This window comes from Elephas maximus, chromosome 24 (genome assembly GCF_024166365.1).
Source record: "Elephas maximus indicus isolate mEleMax1 chromosome 24, mEleMax1 primary haplotype, whole genome shotgun sequence".
NCBI lineage: Eukaryota > Metazoa > Chordata > Mammalia > Proboscidea > Elephantidae > Elephas > Elephas maximus.
This window is the reverse complement of record NC_064842.1, coordinates 26909962-26926875: the sequence shown is the minus strand read 5'-3', so window position 1 is coordinate 26926875 and position 16914 is coordinate 26909962. Positions and strand designations below refer to the sequence as shown.

Genomic DNA, 16914 nt, shown 5'->3' with positions numbered 1-16914 from the left:
GGCTGATTTCTCAAAAGGAGATCGCAGGCCTTTCTTCCAAGGAAGCTGTGGGTGGACTTGAACCTCTAACCTTTCAGTGAGCAGCTAAATGCGTTAACCGTTTGCACAACCCAGGAATTCCCGGTCATCTATAGGAGACAATAGTCGTCTAGCAGAGCATTCTTCAGGCTCTAGTTCTGCTGAGGGTCATGAAGAAGGACAGGGACATCTCATCAGCCACACCACAGACTCAGGCAATTAGAGGAGGGCAGCAGTACGCAGACAGGCTGCATTTCTAGGGTCAGGTAGGGCCTGTGTCACGTTTAGGAGTTTCCTTGAAAGACATGTAAGTCCAAATAATAGTTTTCTAAAAGGACGTGCTTCTTCTTCAAATAGTTGGAGGTGTCGGAAATAGACGAAGGTATAACTTTTAAACCTCTGTTTCTTTGCTACTAGTATGCCAATATTTTGAAGGAAATTACATGGGACTCAGTAAATATTTCTCAAATGAATGAATAATCAGAGTTTTCAGAGAAAACCCTCATTCATAAGGCAGAGGAACACAGTTCGGGAGCTTTTTGTATAATATCCTTGGCACCTCGTGCCCTGTGGCTCACACGGTGGCCTACCGATAAATGTTTTTCAAATGAATAGGAAAGAGTGTTTCTTTCATCCTAATATTCTTTACTGGAGAATTAGCAAGACTATTTAAAGTATAGATGGCATTAAAGTGCATTGAAGGTTTATTTGTGTTATGTAAAATTTAATTTCCTAATTGTCCTTTAATTTGTGCAATTAAAAACACTTAGTTTATGAGAGTCCTAGATCCCAAGGAACAATTACTTTGTAAACTTAAAACACACTCAGATCATTTTTCCTACGTGTTATCTTGAAAGGCAGGCCAACCTTAGACTTGCCCCATTTGCTTGATGGACTCTCATTTAGTTGGCCCTGGCCAGATCCATGTATCTTAATGTGGTTGTTTCAGGGTGCTTAGTTTTAGGTTTGGGGGATTTAGAGGGAAAATGGATCTCTTATTCCAGGTACTGAATTACTCCTCTTAATGATATATTGCCAAGCAATGATAGCCTTTTGTTTAATTGAAATTGCTCTTCGGCAGTCCTGTAGTCCACCTAAGGTGGGGTGTTGTAGAAGCTGAAGGAATAACCCTAGAAGTGGCTAGGTGGTACGACTATTCTGATAAAGTTTGGTATATCAGAGGGAGTCCGTAAATATTTGTTGGATTAAATTAAAGCAAAGATCAGGTCAAGCTTAAAAAGAAAATTGACACAAGAAAAGAATCAAGATACTTCTTGGCATACACCTCACGTACACAAGTCTTCTGATAAATGTTTGTTGAATGAATGCACAAGTTATCCCCCATGTCCAAGAGTGGAAATTACACATTTTTCCTGAATCAGATCCACTTCGAGTAGTATCATTTAATATTACAGGTTAGAGGAAAGATACTGCACACCGTGCAACAGAAATTGTATTCGCCTAGTATTCACTATGGCTTGTTCTTTTAAGTAAGAAAATTGATTTAGTATGACTTATTTGAAGGTTTTTACAAGACTCCTATTAAAACTCAATCTGTGGCATGAATCAGCATTTAAATAGAAAATCTATACTGTAAAATCTGTAATTATCTAATCGCTTAAAATCTATAACTGAAAGAAGATTCAGACACTAAAAGATCTCCTCTTAGCTTAACCAATTTGAACATTATATATGTGTGTATATGTATATATATATACATAGAGAGAGAGAGAGACAGACACACACACCCTGGGTGGTGGAAGTGGCTCAGTGCTTGGCTACTAACTAAGGGATTGGTGGTTCAAACCCACCCGGGGTGCCTCAGAAGAAAGGCCTGGCAATCTACTTCCGAAAGATCACAGCCTTGAAAACCCTGTGGAGCACAGCTCTACTATGCAACACGTGGGGTTGCCATGAGTTGGAATTGGCTTGACAGCAATGGTTTGGTTTGGTTTGGTGTGTGTGTACACACAGATATGTATACACACATACACCTGTATATACTATGTGTGTGTGTGGAATGCATAGGCAAAAGTTTAGAGTAAAAGGAGCGCTTAGTACTTTTAGGTTAAATCTAAGGCATCGTCGTTCATTTTAAAAAATCTGTTTTGAGCGGTGTGACTGTCGAGTATTATTAAAGTTCAGCTGGATTTTATAGCTTTGGGACTTAAATCTGATATGATAAGATAAGCCTCCATCAAAATAATCCAGACCAAACAAGGACAATAAAATTTGTCTCGGACACAATGAATCAAATGTATTATGGAAAATATAAGTACACTCTAGAGATAGCCTCATTCTCTGAAGGAATATAATTTTGTAAAGTAGGTTTTCCCCTTTTCTTTCAGAATGTGAAAAAGTACCTTTTCTTTTTTGTAATGGTTTTTAATATCCATTTTAAGAATGGTTCTGAGGTCTCAGAAGCGTAACAAATAAAATAATTTAAGAACTATTATATGGAATAATAGGGAGAAGATATGCTTTTAGTAAAGAAGGTTTAATTTGTACTTGGTAAAGTATAGGTCGATATCATTCTCATCCTAAAAATCTTACACTTCCTTTTCCTACAGAGAGAAGTACAAACTCCTTAGTGTAAAACTCTATACTTCCCATGATCTTACCCTGCTCTAATTTTATAGTTCCCATTATGTTTCTCTGGGCAACCTGATACCATCATCCCACAGTCCCTTCCTCCTTCTCAAACACCTTGAGGTGACATGTCATGATGCTTTGACTCTTACTTCTCAGTCAGCCAGAAACAGATTCCCCTCATCCATTCATTTGTCATTCAGCAAGTATTTATTGAATTGCTTCCTGTGGCCAGGTATTGTGCTAAGAACCCGGCGTCAAATGATAGTCAGGACAGGGTCACTGCCCTTGAGAAGCTCACAGTCTGGTCAAGGAGAGAAAGGCGATTGCAATGTAGAGTAATCGAGCCAAAGTATAGGTGTAAACCTTGAACTGTCAGCATCCTTTCAGGGAGCCAGGTGAAGCTTCATGGAGGAGGTCGCCCTTAACCTGAGTTTTAAAACATAAATAGTTTGTAAGGCCGAGGAGACTAAAGATAGACTAAAGATAGAGGGAAGGTTATAATCCAGGACAGGGCAGCATGAAAGCAGCAAGCATATTCAAGGAAGTGAAAGTGTTTGCAACATAGAGTCATGGGGGATGAGGCTAGAAAGGTTTGAGACTAAATGTCCTTTATGCTGATATCACTCAACATGTGGCCCCTAACCTAGTAATATCAGTATTACCTGGGAGATTTTTGAAATGAGAATTCTCTGACCTACTGTATCAGAATATCAAGGCCCAGGAACCTATGTTTTTTTTCTCCAGGTGAGTTTCAGGTAGGCGAACACTTGGGAAAGTCTTCCCTTTTTCATATAAGAGTGTGGACCCGATTCTATAAGCAATTAGATGTATGAAACAGTTTGAAGCCTGGAGGTGATATGATCAGTTTTGCGTTTTAGGAATACTCATTCATTGAACAAACATATATTTAGTGCTTAGCACATGCCAGACATTTTGCTAGAGATCTGGGATATAGTGGTGACCAAGGTATCCATGGTGCCTGTCAATGGAAGCTACAGTATAATGGGGAAGACAGACGATAGCTAAGTAAACTACGAATAAATAATTACAAATTATGATAAGTGTTATGAAGGAAACATCAGGGTTTGTGATAAAAAATAGGGCGTAGAAGGGGATTTTCAACCTTGTTTAGAGGTCAGAAGAGGCCTTTCTGGAGAGTAACATTTGAAGGTGAGACATGGAAAATGATAAAGCAGTTAAGAACAGCCTTTGCAGCTGCAGAAATAATTAGGTGTGAGACACATTTTGGAACTGAAAGAAGTAGCTAGAGTGAAGTAAGTGGGAAGGAAATGAGGTGTGGATGGAAAGGAAGGTAGGGGCCGTGTCAAGCAGGACCTCATATGCTCTTGTAAGGGGCGGGATTATATTCTAAGTGTCACGGAAAGCTTGCTGGTGATGTGGAAGAGAGATAGGAGGCAAAAAGACTAGCTAGGAAGCTATTGCTTTTACCCAGATGAGAGATGCTAAGGATTTGAGCTAATGAGAAAGAAAATGGGAAACAAGCACAGGAAGTATTTACCAATTGAATTGACAGAGTAGGGCATCTGAATGAATGATGTTGTTGTTGTTAGGTGCCATCGAGTTGGTTCTGACTTATAGAGACCCTATAGGACAGAGTAGAACTGCCCCATAGGGTTTCCAAGGAGCAGCTGGTGGATTTGAACTGCTGACCTTTTGGTTAGAAGCCGAGCTCTTAACCACTGTGCCACCAGGGCTCCGAATGGCAAGAGAGAAATCAGGAAGTGACTCCCCTGTTTCCTGAAATCAAGTTCAGTCTTCAAACACTGGATCAAATGCTAATCCCACAGGAGTTCCTTTGGTAGCTTTATCCCAATTTAAATTTTCTTTCCGCAGCATTTTGCTTGTCTGCAATAGCTCTTAACTTTATTCTTTCTTCCTGAGCAAAGTTCCTGGAGAGCAAGAGAGCAGTTATTTACTTAAGTTTATACTTTGTGTTTTTCTCTTCTTTCCCCTTTCTTCTCTCCATGCAGACGGCTCAAGGAGGTGGTCATCGAACCCTCCTCTATGGACATGCCATATTGCTACGCCATTCCTATAGTGGCATGGTGAGTAGACCTGCTGATGCATTGGAGATGCACATTCAGGAAGTGTTGGCAATAGCATTTCAGTGATGGCACTCATAAGCTTGGATGTATGTATTTAGTCTCTTTGTACCCTGTTTCATTTTCTCTATGAGTGTGAACTTAGAACACTTTTTAAGGCCTTTCTGTTCTATTGTTCCTAAGTGTAATATCTGGATGGACTAATTTTAGAGGAGAGAGGAATGACAGTTAAACTTTTAAAAATTTCATTTTATTTTAGTCATTTCATTAGAGAACTAAAGCATCCTTACTGAAAGATAAGATTAAAAAATAAAATCTACCTGTGAACTCCCCTGTCATTTCCACCAACTTTTTTTTTTTTTTTTTTTCCTTAACTAGATGTCCTTTTTCTTTTTCAGAATCAGTTCCTTATTTCACCTAATTACCTACCAGGCTTCTTACAAGAACAATTTTCTCATTCTCTGCTTTCCATATATTTATAATAGTTTTATTCAATTCTTTTAAATGCTTGTTTAAATTATAAAAGCCATAGATATTCATTCTATTAAGATTTAGAAATAAAAGAAGAAAATTCTTTATGATCACATTGAAGAGAGAAAACCTAATTTGGAACTTCTAAAAATGTTTTCAATTTTTTTTCTCTTCTTAATTTTTTTTACATAATTGAGATCTTTTTACGAAACCAAAATTATATTCTGATTTTTTTTTTTTACATATTATCATAGCATAAGCAGTTTTTCAATGATATTTAAATTCTCCTTCAATATAATTTTAGTGGCTACATGATGTTCAGATGTCTAGAGGTATAATATAATTGATCATTCTTTATTCTTTTTTTTTATTGTTCTATTAAACTTTTGAGGATGAGATAATTCCTATATTATATAACATGTTTCAAAGCAGGAGACTAAACATAGCCTCAATACCAGTATTCAACAAGCTCACACACACACACAAAAATAATTATGGATCTCAATTATGAATTAAAAAAACCCAGTGAATTATGAATATTGATGTGAAAATCTGATTTAAAGGGCTGGTTAATGGAATTCAACAGTATAGGAAAAGAAGTATAGGAAAAGTGTAGATCTGATTTTAATGATGGCTTAATATCATTTCCATTAATGTGCTACATCACATAAGTCAAATAAGAAAAATCATGATCATTTTATCAAGTGCTGAAAAGGGTCTTTAGTAAAACTCAACGCCCATTCCTAATAAAGACTCTTGTACTAATCATTGGTGATTATTTCCTCAATCATAAAGAATACCAAAGTCCAATTAATAGCCAACATCATACTTAATTGTGGTACACTGATACCATTCTTGATAAAAATTAACTAAAACAAACAAAAACAAGAATTCGTTCTGTCATCGCTATCATCATTGCTGTCTACGTCATTCTGAAAGTCTCCACCAATATGCTAATGTATGAAATCAAGCCAAATACTTTCATAAGTGGCTGGATATGAGACAAATATATAAAACTAGCTTTTTTGTATATAGCAATCATTCACTAAACCAACATAGAAAGAATTTCGATTTCAATAACAATTAAAGCACATAAACCACATGAAATAACTTGAACAATAAAATGCGAAGGAGTGTTTTAAGAAAACTACTCTCTATGCATAGCAAAGGGGCTAAGATCCTTGAACTGGTTGTTAGATCTGGATTCAATTTCACGTCGCCACTTGCTGAATAGCTTTGGACACCTCATTGAACCTCCCTAAGCATGTAATTGCATTTGGACATTTGTCCATGTATTCAATGAATAATATCGAGGACCTGCTGTCTTTTTTAGCACCGCTGTTCTAGGTGTTAGTTCCAGTTGTAAGACCAAGTCCTTACCCTGTGGAACTTCCATTAACATTTAGTGGAATAATGATAGTATCTACCTCAGAGCTGCTGTGGATATTAGAGAACAGAAGGTATGTTAATAGTGATGCTGCCCAGTACTGTAATATTATTAAGAAATATTATGGAAGATTTTAATAAGTAGGAATCACCTTATGTTTTTTGCCTGTGAAGTCTGAGTGTTATAAAGCTGACACTTTTTCTCAAAGGTAGATGTTGAATGGTTTAAATCTGAAATCTACACCCCTCAGGGATCATCATGGGCTGCCTGTCAGATTCACACTCCTCACTGGCTAAAGACATATTTGGGGACCATCTAAGCCCCTTTCCAATAAGTGAGGGAGCCAGTGCTTTGCAGTCAAGAGACAAAATCAGAGTTCTTCAGGTCAGTTTTATTTCATATCCCCATTGAACTGTCTTCCATCTAAGTTGCAAACATATCTGTGCCCAGATCTGCACATCCCCTGCCTTCTCACACTTACATACACCTACTTAGCTGGATGGGCCCTGCTGCACAGCAGGAATTGTCTAGCTTTTGCACTAGTTGTTCAGTGTTGTAGGGGCTCTGAGCTTTTTCACTCCGCAATGTTGTCTCTCAGGACTCTGAGTAGGGCTCCCAGTCTTGTCGGCAGGGCACCTGGTCAGTGTAGACGGTGGTATGCTTTGAGCTCATACCTCATTCATTTTTGTGTCCCTGTTCTTATAACCCTTAACAAGGTTTTTGAGGTTGGGGTGAGGGTAGAGGACTTGGCCTGAAAATGATTCTGAAGTTTATGTCAAAGAATATAGAGTTAGGAAAGCCCAAGGGGAAAAAGAAAGCAAAGAGAGGATGGCGTTGTGAGAGTTTGGTTTCTGTTAGGGAAGTGTACATGTACGTGCACATGATAACACTCTCTGTAGTGTGACATACCACACACCACAGTCAATTCTGGATGGATTCCCAAGGGTTACCTTTTTTTGGATGAAAACAAAACTAAGAGAAAAAAGTGAATAGTTTTCGAATTTCTGTTTGGGTGGAAGATGACTGTCAGATCAGGTTGTGCTTTTACTTATGATCATGAATATCACATGGAGGTAGAGGTGTGCAAACACATCCCAGCCACTCTTCTTTTACTGACAGAGCACTGCGCTTTAGTCTTCGATAAGAGGAAAGAGACCACATTTCCTTTAGAACGTCGCTCCTGATGAATGCTGTGTAAGCGTTGTTCTGCCTTACAGACACTTAGAAATCTGGGTGCTGGCTTTGAAGGAAAGGACTGATACAGCAGAGATAGACGAGTACTAATTTATGTGCAGAACAAGAAAGAGATATGACTACGAACATTTAATGACAACCACTGACTCTGTTTTGTAGTATTTATCCTGTTTGTCCACCTCCCGGTCTTCAACTGATAAACTGGCCTTCGATGTGGGTTTGCAAGAAGACACAACAGGTGAGCACCCAGGGAGGTATTGGCCTTGTAGTCAGAGAGAGCCCTGCAGGGATTGGTTGGAACAAGTCATGAGACATGATAGAAGATACCTCAGATGAATATTCTTCAGATGGAGTTAGGAAAAAATGAATGACTTTCTAAGGAACATTTCTCGCAGAAGGAAGAAGTGTATATTGTCTCTATTGGTCATTCCCACGTAATTAGTTGCATGGTAAAACTAGCCTTTAACTGTATTCTTTTTATGGGTTTGAATAGAAAATCAGTACTGACTATATGCTGAGTGTTATCCATATTCATTTGCACTGATTAATTCGGGAAGTATTACTGCATAACTCTGTTGTTATTCTTCATCTGCAAATATTTTTAAATCTAAAAATGTAACATATTCAATGTCACCAACCAAACAAAAAAGTAGAAAATGGAAGTCTCCTACATCTCTCTGCCAGCATGGCATTTGGCCACATAACTGTCCACACAGACATGCATTTACATATTTTTGAATCAAAAATGTACATATTAACACATGTATCTTTTCACAGGATGTAAGTAGGCAAAAATGGTCCTTACTTAAGTTCTTACTCTCAATGCTCTGAAGACTTTGCATTTTACTTTTTTTTCATTTTACATAAGGGACAGCTTAGTAAAATTAGAGATGACAACATTTTGCATATCTTTTTTGAATCAGCATCCCAAAAAGTACTGAGAGTTTTTGTTGTTGTTGTTATAATAAAATTGTAGCATTGCAAAACCTCAAGTTCTTGTGAAAATCAAATGGCAAATACACTAGATGTTATCACAGAGAGCAGCATGAACAGTGTGGTTGTATAAAGAACACTATCAGATCAGCATGACCAGAGAAGTTGGTTTTGTGTTAGCCTAAATATCCTTTTTAAGCAACGCTTAGTGGGTGGGGAAAGACACCAACATTCTCAAGATGTTACAAACTGTGTCTATGAAGAATCTTTGCATTTCATTATGCCTTATCCTAAGCTAATTTGGCTTAATTTTTTTTTTTATTTTCATGGTCCAAGAGATTACTTTTTGTTTCTGAAATTTGTGCGCATGGAAGAGTTTGGTCTTAGGAAAGTGATTCCGAAGATTTATTTCATTGCCCCCTTTTATTCTGGAGTAACTGACAAAGAAATAGATTTGAGGTACTTCTCTATGTTTCATTTTTCAATCATCCCACAGGTGAGGCTTGTTGGTGGACAATACACCCCGCCTCCAAGCAGCGATCAGAAGGAGAGAAAGTCCGAGTGGGGGATGATCTCATCTTAGTGAGCGTGTCCTCAGAAAGGTACTTGGTAAGTATAAAAATTAGGATTTGTGCTTGGTGAAGTGTCCAATGGCAGGGCAATGAAATTGTCTCTTTAAAGTTTAGATTGCCAATTGTCTAGGAAACTTGCTTATAAACAAGCCTGGATCTCTATTCGATGGATTATCAATAGGTGGGAGAATAACGTGATGTGCGTGGAAGTGTTGCTTACCGGGTTCGTTTAGGCGGGCTTTCCTTGTGACCTTCATGGGCATCTTCGTGACATTGATAGTGCCGGCTCTTGGATTATTTTATTAATCATATGTAAATGCAATCGGATCAAGAATTCAAAATTCCATGGTCTTTATTTTGTGCCCAGTGAAAAGGAAACATAATGAAGCTGTGACTACTGATTCTGATATTTATCAAAGCAAATTATTATGTGAGAAACACTTGCATGTTAAGAATGGAGAAATCAAAAAAGTAGAGTTTGCTCTGGCCATTGATGTTGCATGTTTCAAAGGGTAGAGCTTGGGGATGGAGGATGGAATGAAGTGTATGTTTCATCATTGAATATTTGTATTTTGGTGATATATCTCTTCAGTTTTATTTGTTTATGAAATTGTATTATTCCAAAAGAATGATTATATACAAAAGTTGGCCAAATATTGAAAGCAATGAAGTATGAAGGATGTCAGTGCAAAATATATTTTGATAAACAGTTGAAAACATAAATAAATATAAAATGAGAGCATTATAAACTTTGCATCACTATCCCCATTTAAAAAAAAAATCCCATACATCATAGTGGATAATGAGTGAAACAAAATTCAAAAATACAGCGTTGTGGCACACACCAGATTATGAAAATTGTTATTACTGTTGCCCTACATCAAAATATGATTTGTGAGTAACTGATCATTTTACTTACTGAAAATAAGTGATTGGTACCCCTTTCTCTATAAACATGGAAATAGAGTGGAATCGGAGGGCGTTTTAAGTCAGTTTTTGTCTAACACATTTAGTTCCCATTTTGAAACATTCCTAGGAAGAGAGAGTTTGTTTCACTTTCTTTGTGTGAAGAAGTAACCATGAAGACAGGGAAACGGTGAACACTGCTCATGTGACTGATGGGAGCTCTTAAATTGAATGGAATGTCTAATGTTTCATAGCAACGGGAGGCCTGGGGAGCCTCTCTGCTCTTGTTTATCAGCTAGTGTAGGTGGGAACAGGCACTGGGCACATTTTTAGGACACACATGTATGACTATGTGTGTCAGCTTGTGAAATAAGCATTAAGCCCTTGCTGGGTCTGTGTGCTGAGATGTTAAGGTGCCATATTTTGATCAGGAGATGTTTATTCTGAGTTGTAGTTCTGCTTGGAAACCAATAGCAGTAGAAATAATTTGTGCACATTTTTCAGTATATAAATTCTACACATATTTTATTTTGATTTTGGCGTAAGGATGCATTTCTTTTGTTGTACAACTTGTGCATTTTGCAATACAGCAGAGTTTGTTCGATAGATGACATCATTGTGCACTGAAGGAATGTAAAACGAGAACTCACAGAGGCCCTGGCCTCTAACATCAATTTTGCCACTAGCTACCTGAGCAAGTCACATGATTCACTGAACTCTGGCTTTCTCGTTTGTAAAATGGGGATGATGCTAATGATAATTCTTAACGCCAAGGTTATTGTGAAGAAGCAATGAGATAATCTGGATATACTTTGAATTAAAAAACACTTTTATACAAATAGGATAAACCCTGGTGGCGTAGTGGTTAAGTGCTACGGCTGCTAACCAAAGGGTCGGCAGTTCGAATCCACCAGGCGCTCCTTGGAAACTCTATGGGGCAGTTCTACTCCGTCCTATAGGGTCGCTATGAGTCGGAATCTACTCGAGGGCACTGGGTTCTGGGTATACAAATAGGAAACCCTGGTGGCATAGTGGTCAAGAAGCTATGGCTGCTAACCAAAAGGTCGGCAGTTTGAATCTACCAGATGCTCCTTGGAAACCCTGTGGGGTAATTCTACTCTGTCCGATAGGGTCACTGTGAGTCAATATCGACTCAACGGCAACAGGTTTGGTTTTCTTGGTTTATACAAATAGGAGCCCTGGTGGCGCAGTGATTAAGAGCTAAGGTGAGTTGTGCTGCTAACCAAAAGTTTGGCTAGTTTGAATCCATGAGTCACTTCATAGAAACTCTAAGGGGCAGTTATACTCCACCCTATAGGGCTGCTCTAAGTCGGAATCGACTTGACGGCGGCTGCTTTCAGGTTTTTTATACAAATAATAGGAGTCTGTGTGTGGCGCTAACAGTTAAGTGCTGGACTACTAATTGAAAGGTTGGTGGTTCAAACATACTGAGAGATACCGTGGAAGAAGGGCCTGGTGACCTACTTCCAAAATTCAGCTGTTGAAAACCCTATGGAGCACAGCTCTACTCTCATACACATGGAGTTGCCTTGAGTCAGAATCGATTCGATGGCAACTGGTTTTTTTTTAATACTAGTAATAGCAACAATAATAATACATCAGATTCTCTTTTTATCACCTTTGGAGAAGTAAACTTTATGATTAATTAAAACTCATTAATAACTTTAAAACTATATTTTAGTCAGTGTATTAAGGAAGCTTTTCCTGAAAACCTGTTACATAGTGCTGCAAAACAGTGGCCAACTGGATGGTTTAAGTTGCCCCCTCATTTGGTAATGAAGTCAGTGATTTTTATTGTTTCTCTATGGACCTAGCATATAGGAGAAACTACAGGAAATACCAAGGTTTGTTACACGTGGTTTCTGCCCTCAAGGAATTAATTTGAAGAACAAGCCAAAAATACGTACAACTATGAGAAAATCTTAAGACAGTAAATAAGCCTATTATAATATAGGTTAGAGATGTGAAAGAGAGTGCCTTTAGGAAATGTTGTTGTGTGCCATTGAGTCCATTCCGATTCTTATCGACCCTATGTGACAGAGCAGAACTGCCCCATAAGGTTTCCTAGGCTGTAATCTTTATAAGAGCAGATCACCAGGTCTTTTCCTGAGCAACTGGTGGATTTGAACTGCTGAGCTTTTGGTTAGCAGCCAGTGCTTAACCATTTTGCCAGAGGGCTACTTTACCTATAAGTATAAAAAAACTCTGTTGCTGTCAAGTTGATTCTGACTCATAGCGACCCTATAGGACAGAGTAGAACTGCCCCATAGGGTTTTCAAGGCTATTTCTTTACAGGAGCAGGCTGCCATATCTCACCCCCTGTCCCCCGCCCAGAGGGGCTGGTGGGTTCAAACTGCCGACCTTTTGGTAAGCAGCCGAATGCTTTAACCACTGCGCCACCTGGGCTCCTTACCTATAGCTATTCCACTGCCAAGGAGTTGATTCAGACACATAGAAGACAGAGTAGAACTGCCCCACGGGGTTTCCAAGGCTGTGATCTTTACAGAAGCAGACCGGCACATCTTTCTCCCACAGAGCTGCTGGTGGGTACGAACCCCTGAACTTTTGGTTAGCAGCTGAGCACTTAACCACTGTACCACCAGGTCTCCTTTATAAGTATTAAAAAAAAAAAACAAACACAAAATACAGAAACTGCTTCTGTCAAGTCAATTCTGACTCATAGTAACCCTGTAGGACAGAGTAGAGTCACCCCATGGGGTTTTCAAGGAGCAGCTGGTGGATTTGCACTGTTGACCTTTTGGTTAGCAGCTGAACACTAACCACTGTACCACCAGGGCTCCTTAATAGGTGTACCAAAAAAACCCCAAAAACATTGCTGTCAGATTTTATCTCATTTCCAGTAGGTAAATAGGATGCAGTGTTGGATTCAAAGACCTGTGTGGTGGACTTAGTGAGAAGGGTCTAGAGAACCATGAAAGGGCAAGAACTGAGGTAGTAAAAGGACTTGGGAATAGAACGAGGCTGTTGGAGTAATCCATAACTAATAATAAATTCCTGAATAACTAAAAACGGGCTGTATATGTATTTGTTATTACCACATTTATCTGAGTGAGATCAACAGATTAGAGTGTGATGCTAATCAGGCTAGATTTGCTAGCATAGAGCTATTTTATTCGATTTCATGAACAGTGGCAGCGGTTTGCACCCCATAGCTCAGTGGTTAAAAGTTTAAGCTCTGGAGTCCCTGCTTGAATGCGAAGCCCAGGCCACCAATTCCTATGTCTAAACCTGGGCCAACCACATAACCTCTGTAAACCCTCAGTTTCTTTATCTGCAGTATGGGGATAATAAAGAACTGAACTCACAGGGTTGTGGTGAGGATTGAATGCTTTAATCCAAGCAAGGCTCTAAATTTAATCCAAGCAAGGCTCTAAATTCTGTGAATAAAATAGCTCATAAAAATTAACACACTTTACCTGTGAGATATGTGCCAATTAAGGATGATTGAAGACACTGCAGATATTTAAAAGAAAATAAAAATTTTTTTTTGTTTTTAAATGAAGCTGTATTATGTGAAAGCAAAGTTCATATTTTAAGAAGAAGCTGATCTGGTTTAAAATAAATTAAAAATTGGCTGAAAAAAAGTTAACTTTTTAATTACTAGAAAACTCTGAGCATTACTGGTTATTGATTTTACATTGTTTTAGTCAATGATTCCTATAGACCTTTGGTCCATTTTTTTCCTTCACTAATGATGATTAAGGTAAGGCCAAATGATCTTGTTGTGTATATTTGGTATACTAATAAAGCTTACAACTCTTGGAAGGCTAAATTAATTAAAACTGATTTAAATGATTGGTTTTTACCCTTTGGTTTGTGGAGGTGCCTCATGGATGGAAGAGAGAGGGTGCTGTGTTCTACACCAAAGCTGCTTTTTCTCCAGGCTCCCTGTAGGGTAGCTCCACCCTTGTCTGCTTCATAACTGGATATCTGTGTACGGTTTCCTAGGAATATAGGGTCTCCTGTCTAACCATATTCAGAACTACTCATCTAAATAATATCTTTCCTCATCTTTCTGTTTTATATTCTAATATGAAAGAATGTCTTAATCTTCTTTTCAGGAATATCCAAATGGAAAAAATATTCCTTTTCCCCTCTTAGAACTAAAAATTTTTTTTTTTTTCGCTTTGAAAGAAAGCTTTATCAAAGCTGTTTAAGTGTTAGAGAAATACACAATTTATAATAGAGAAAACTGGTCAAGTAGGTAGATTTACTTACTGTAAATCTATTTCAAACTGAACAAAACAAGGTAAAGCATACAGAACAATTTTTGTGCCATGGACCTCTTTGGCCATCTGGTAAAACTTATGGACCCCTTGTCATAATTGTATTTTAAAATGCATAAAAGAAGTACATAGGATTACAAAGGGAGCCAAAGATATTGGAAATCCAGTTCTGTGATCTCCAGGTTAAGAACTCCTGGCATACAACTTACAATGTCCCTTCTGTTTCTGAGATTTTGTGCTTTTGCCATAGAATGCCTGCTTACTCCAAACACGATTCTTGGGCCAGCAGCGTTGGTTGTCCCACCCGACTCCTTCTGTATCAGAATCTACATTTTAAAATTAGGTCCCCAGATGATTTGTATGCGTATTAGAGCTTGAGAATCATTGCCTCCAGGATCAAGGAGATCCCTCCTGCCCAAAGCCCCTGCACCACTGCTGCTCATGGTCTGATGCCACCAGATTATTGTGTAAATTCTACTCTTTTTAGATCTTTCAGTCTAAGGCAGACTGCCAGCTTCTGACATTTTTTTTTTTTCTTTAAGAACGAATTATCTTAGTTTCAGTAATTACAAATGTGTTTGCATTCTGAATATCTAATACCACAGGTATGACTTGAAGGGTGTCTTAAATAGACTTACTTTTGATATTTACGTAGCAAAATTAAATAGGAGTGTCCAATGGATTTATGACCAGAGAATACTTAATTTTAGAATAAAATAGTGGACATTAAATAAATAGATAATTTTATATGGCTGTAGTTTTTTTGAATACGATATTAAGGATATTTGGAGGACTTTGTCCAACAGACCGAATTTTTCATAATTTTATGGTTCTCTCACATTTATTTTCTATGATTTATCTTTAGGGTTAGAGGTGATGTAAAAATTGCATTTTAAAGTGCACTCCCATTGTTTTGTCACTGAGGTGGCTCCTCTTTGCCCAAAGGTTAAGGTCTTTGGTCTGGCACCAGCCTTTGTCTGAAGGCCTGTTTCTTCCTCTGCTGCTCACTTTATCCTGTGAGCCCCAAAGACTAAACTCGCTGCTGTTCTGTATTGTCCTCATTTCTCTGTCTCTTTGATTATACTCTTTTCCTCTCCATGCTCTTCCCCTTAGTAGTCTTTCGAGAGCTAGGGAGGCCGGGCCGTTTCTACTGACAAGGCTCTTGGCGTATTAAAACTGAAAATTCCCAAACCGGGTTAGATGTTTACACCCAACCCATGCGCATTATTAAGTCACATACCCAAATCTAACGTACAAACTTACGTGGGGAGAGTGCCTCCAATACGTGACTGTGAGATCTAGGCCCAAGGATCCTCCTGGCTCCCTCCAGCCCCTCATCTCAGGTGAAGAAACCACATCTCTACCTGTGGAGAAGCCCCTCGAGCCTCAAGGAGCAGTGCAAGGAACGCTTGTCTGATTAGTGCTGGAGGAAGTGTTTCCTTTTCAATTCCTGTAGCACTTTGATTGCAATTCTTGAAACACTTTGTATCTACTGACTCAGAGCATTTAGCAAATATGTTTTCCGTCTCTCCTAACATGTAAGTCCCCTTGGGATAGGGAACATGTTCTGTTAATATTTAGCTTGATGTTTTATGTGTCGTACATTCAGTGAACCTTTGATGAATTAACAAATGATGATAATATAGGTCATATTTATCATATCTATATGTAGGTATGTCATATTTATCATAATACGACATGATATGCTCTTCAAAAATAAAAAAGCAACCATATTTTATTTATTTATTATTGATGGTTTGGTAAAATTCATATTGTTTTACAGTTTTTTTTTTTTTTCCTGTTGTATTTAGCTCAGGTCATTGATATAGGAATATTTATAGAGTAATGTTTATGGTACTTTATTTTTAAAGGTTGGTTGACTTTTGAAGATCTTTGTTTACTGAAAAACACTGTTAGATGCTAGGGATGCAGTTTCGAACCTGCTTTCTGGCAGCTTACTAGAACAAGAAGGAAAAGGAAAATAAATAAACCAAATATTTACATTGTGCAATAATTGCTATAAAGAAAATGTCTGATGCCTGTTTTGTGGAAGCAGATGGGGTGTGATTTATTTGTAAATCATAGAAGAATTTAGTACATCGGGGAAGCAAATTTAGTCAATAAAGGAACCTAGGCTGGGATTATGCTTAAGAGTGACAAGGTTGAGGTGAAGGAGAAGTTGTGAAAAAGCAGACAGCAGTCCCCAGACCCTTTGTTAGCCCAAGACTGGAACCATTCCTGAAGCCAACTCTTCAGACAGTTGGACTGAACTATAAGACAGAAAATGATATGATGAGGAGTGAGCTTCTTGACTCAAGTAGATACATGAGACTATGTGGGCAGCTCCTGTCCGGAGGCAAGATGAGAAGGCAGAGGGGGAAAAGGAGCTGGCTGAATGGACACAGAGAATACAGGGTGGAGGAGTGTGCTGTCTGATTAGCGGAAGAGCCGCTAGGAGTACATAGCAAGGGGTGTATAAGCTTTTGTAGGAGAGACTGACTCGATTTGTA

The 16914-nt window shown here is 38.3% G+C and overlaps 1 protein-coding gene across 6 annotated transcripts in view; it reads left to right on the top strand.

Annotated features, from left to right (window-relative positions):
- RYR2 (ryanodine receptor 2) overlaps window positions 1-16914 on the top strand; it is a 750192-nt gene that overhangs the window by 315517 nt on the left and 417761 nt on the right. For 5 of the 6 annotated variants that reach the window (XM_049868552.1, XM_049868551.1, XM_049868550.1 and 2 more), the window contains 3 exons: window positions 4602-4676; window positions 7885-7963; window positions 9155-9267. In XM_049868552.1, the coding sequence (XP_049724509.1) occupies window positions 4602-4676; window positions 7885-7963; window positions 9155-9267 (267 nt within the window). The remainder of the gene's footprint in view (window positions 1-4601; window positions 4677-7884; window positions 7964-9154; window positions 9268-16914) is intronic. The other variant, XM_049868553.1, reaches the window with a different exon arrangement.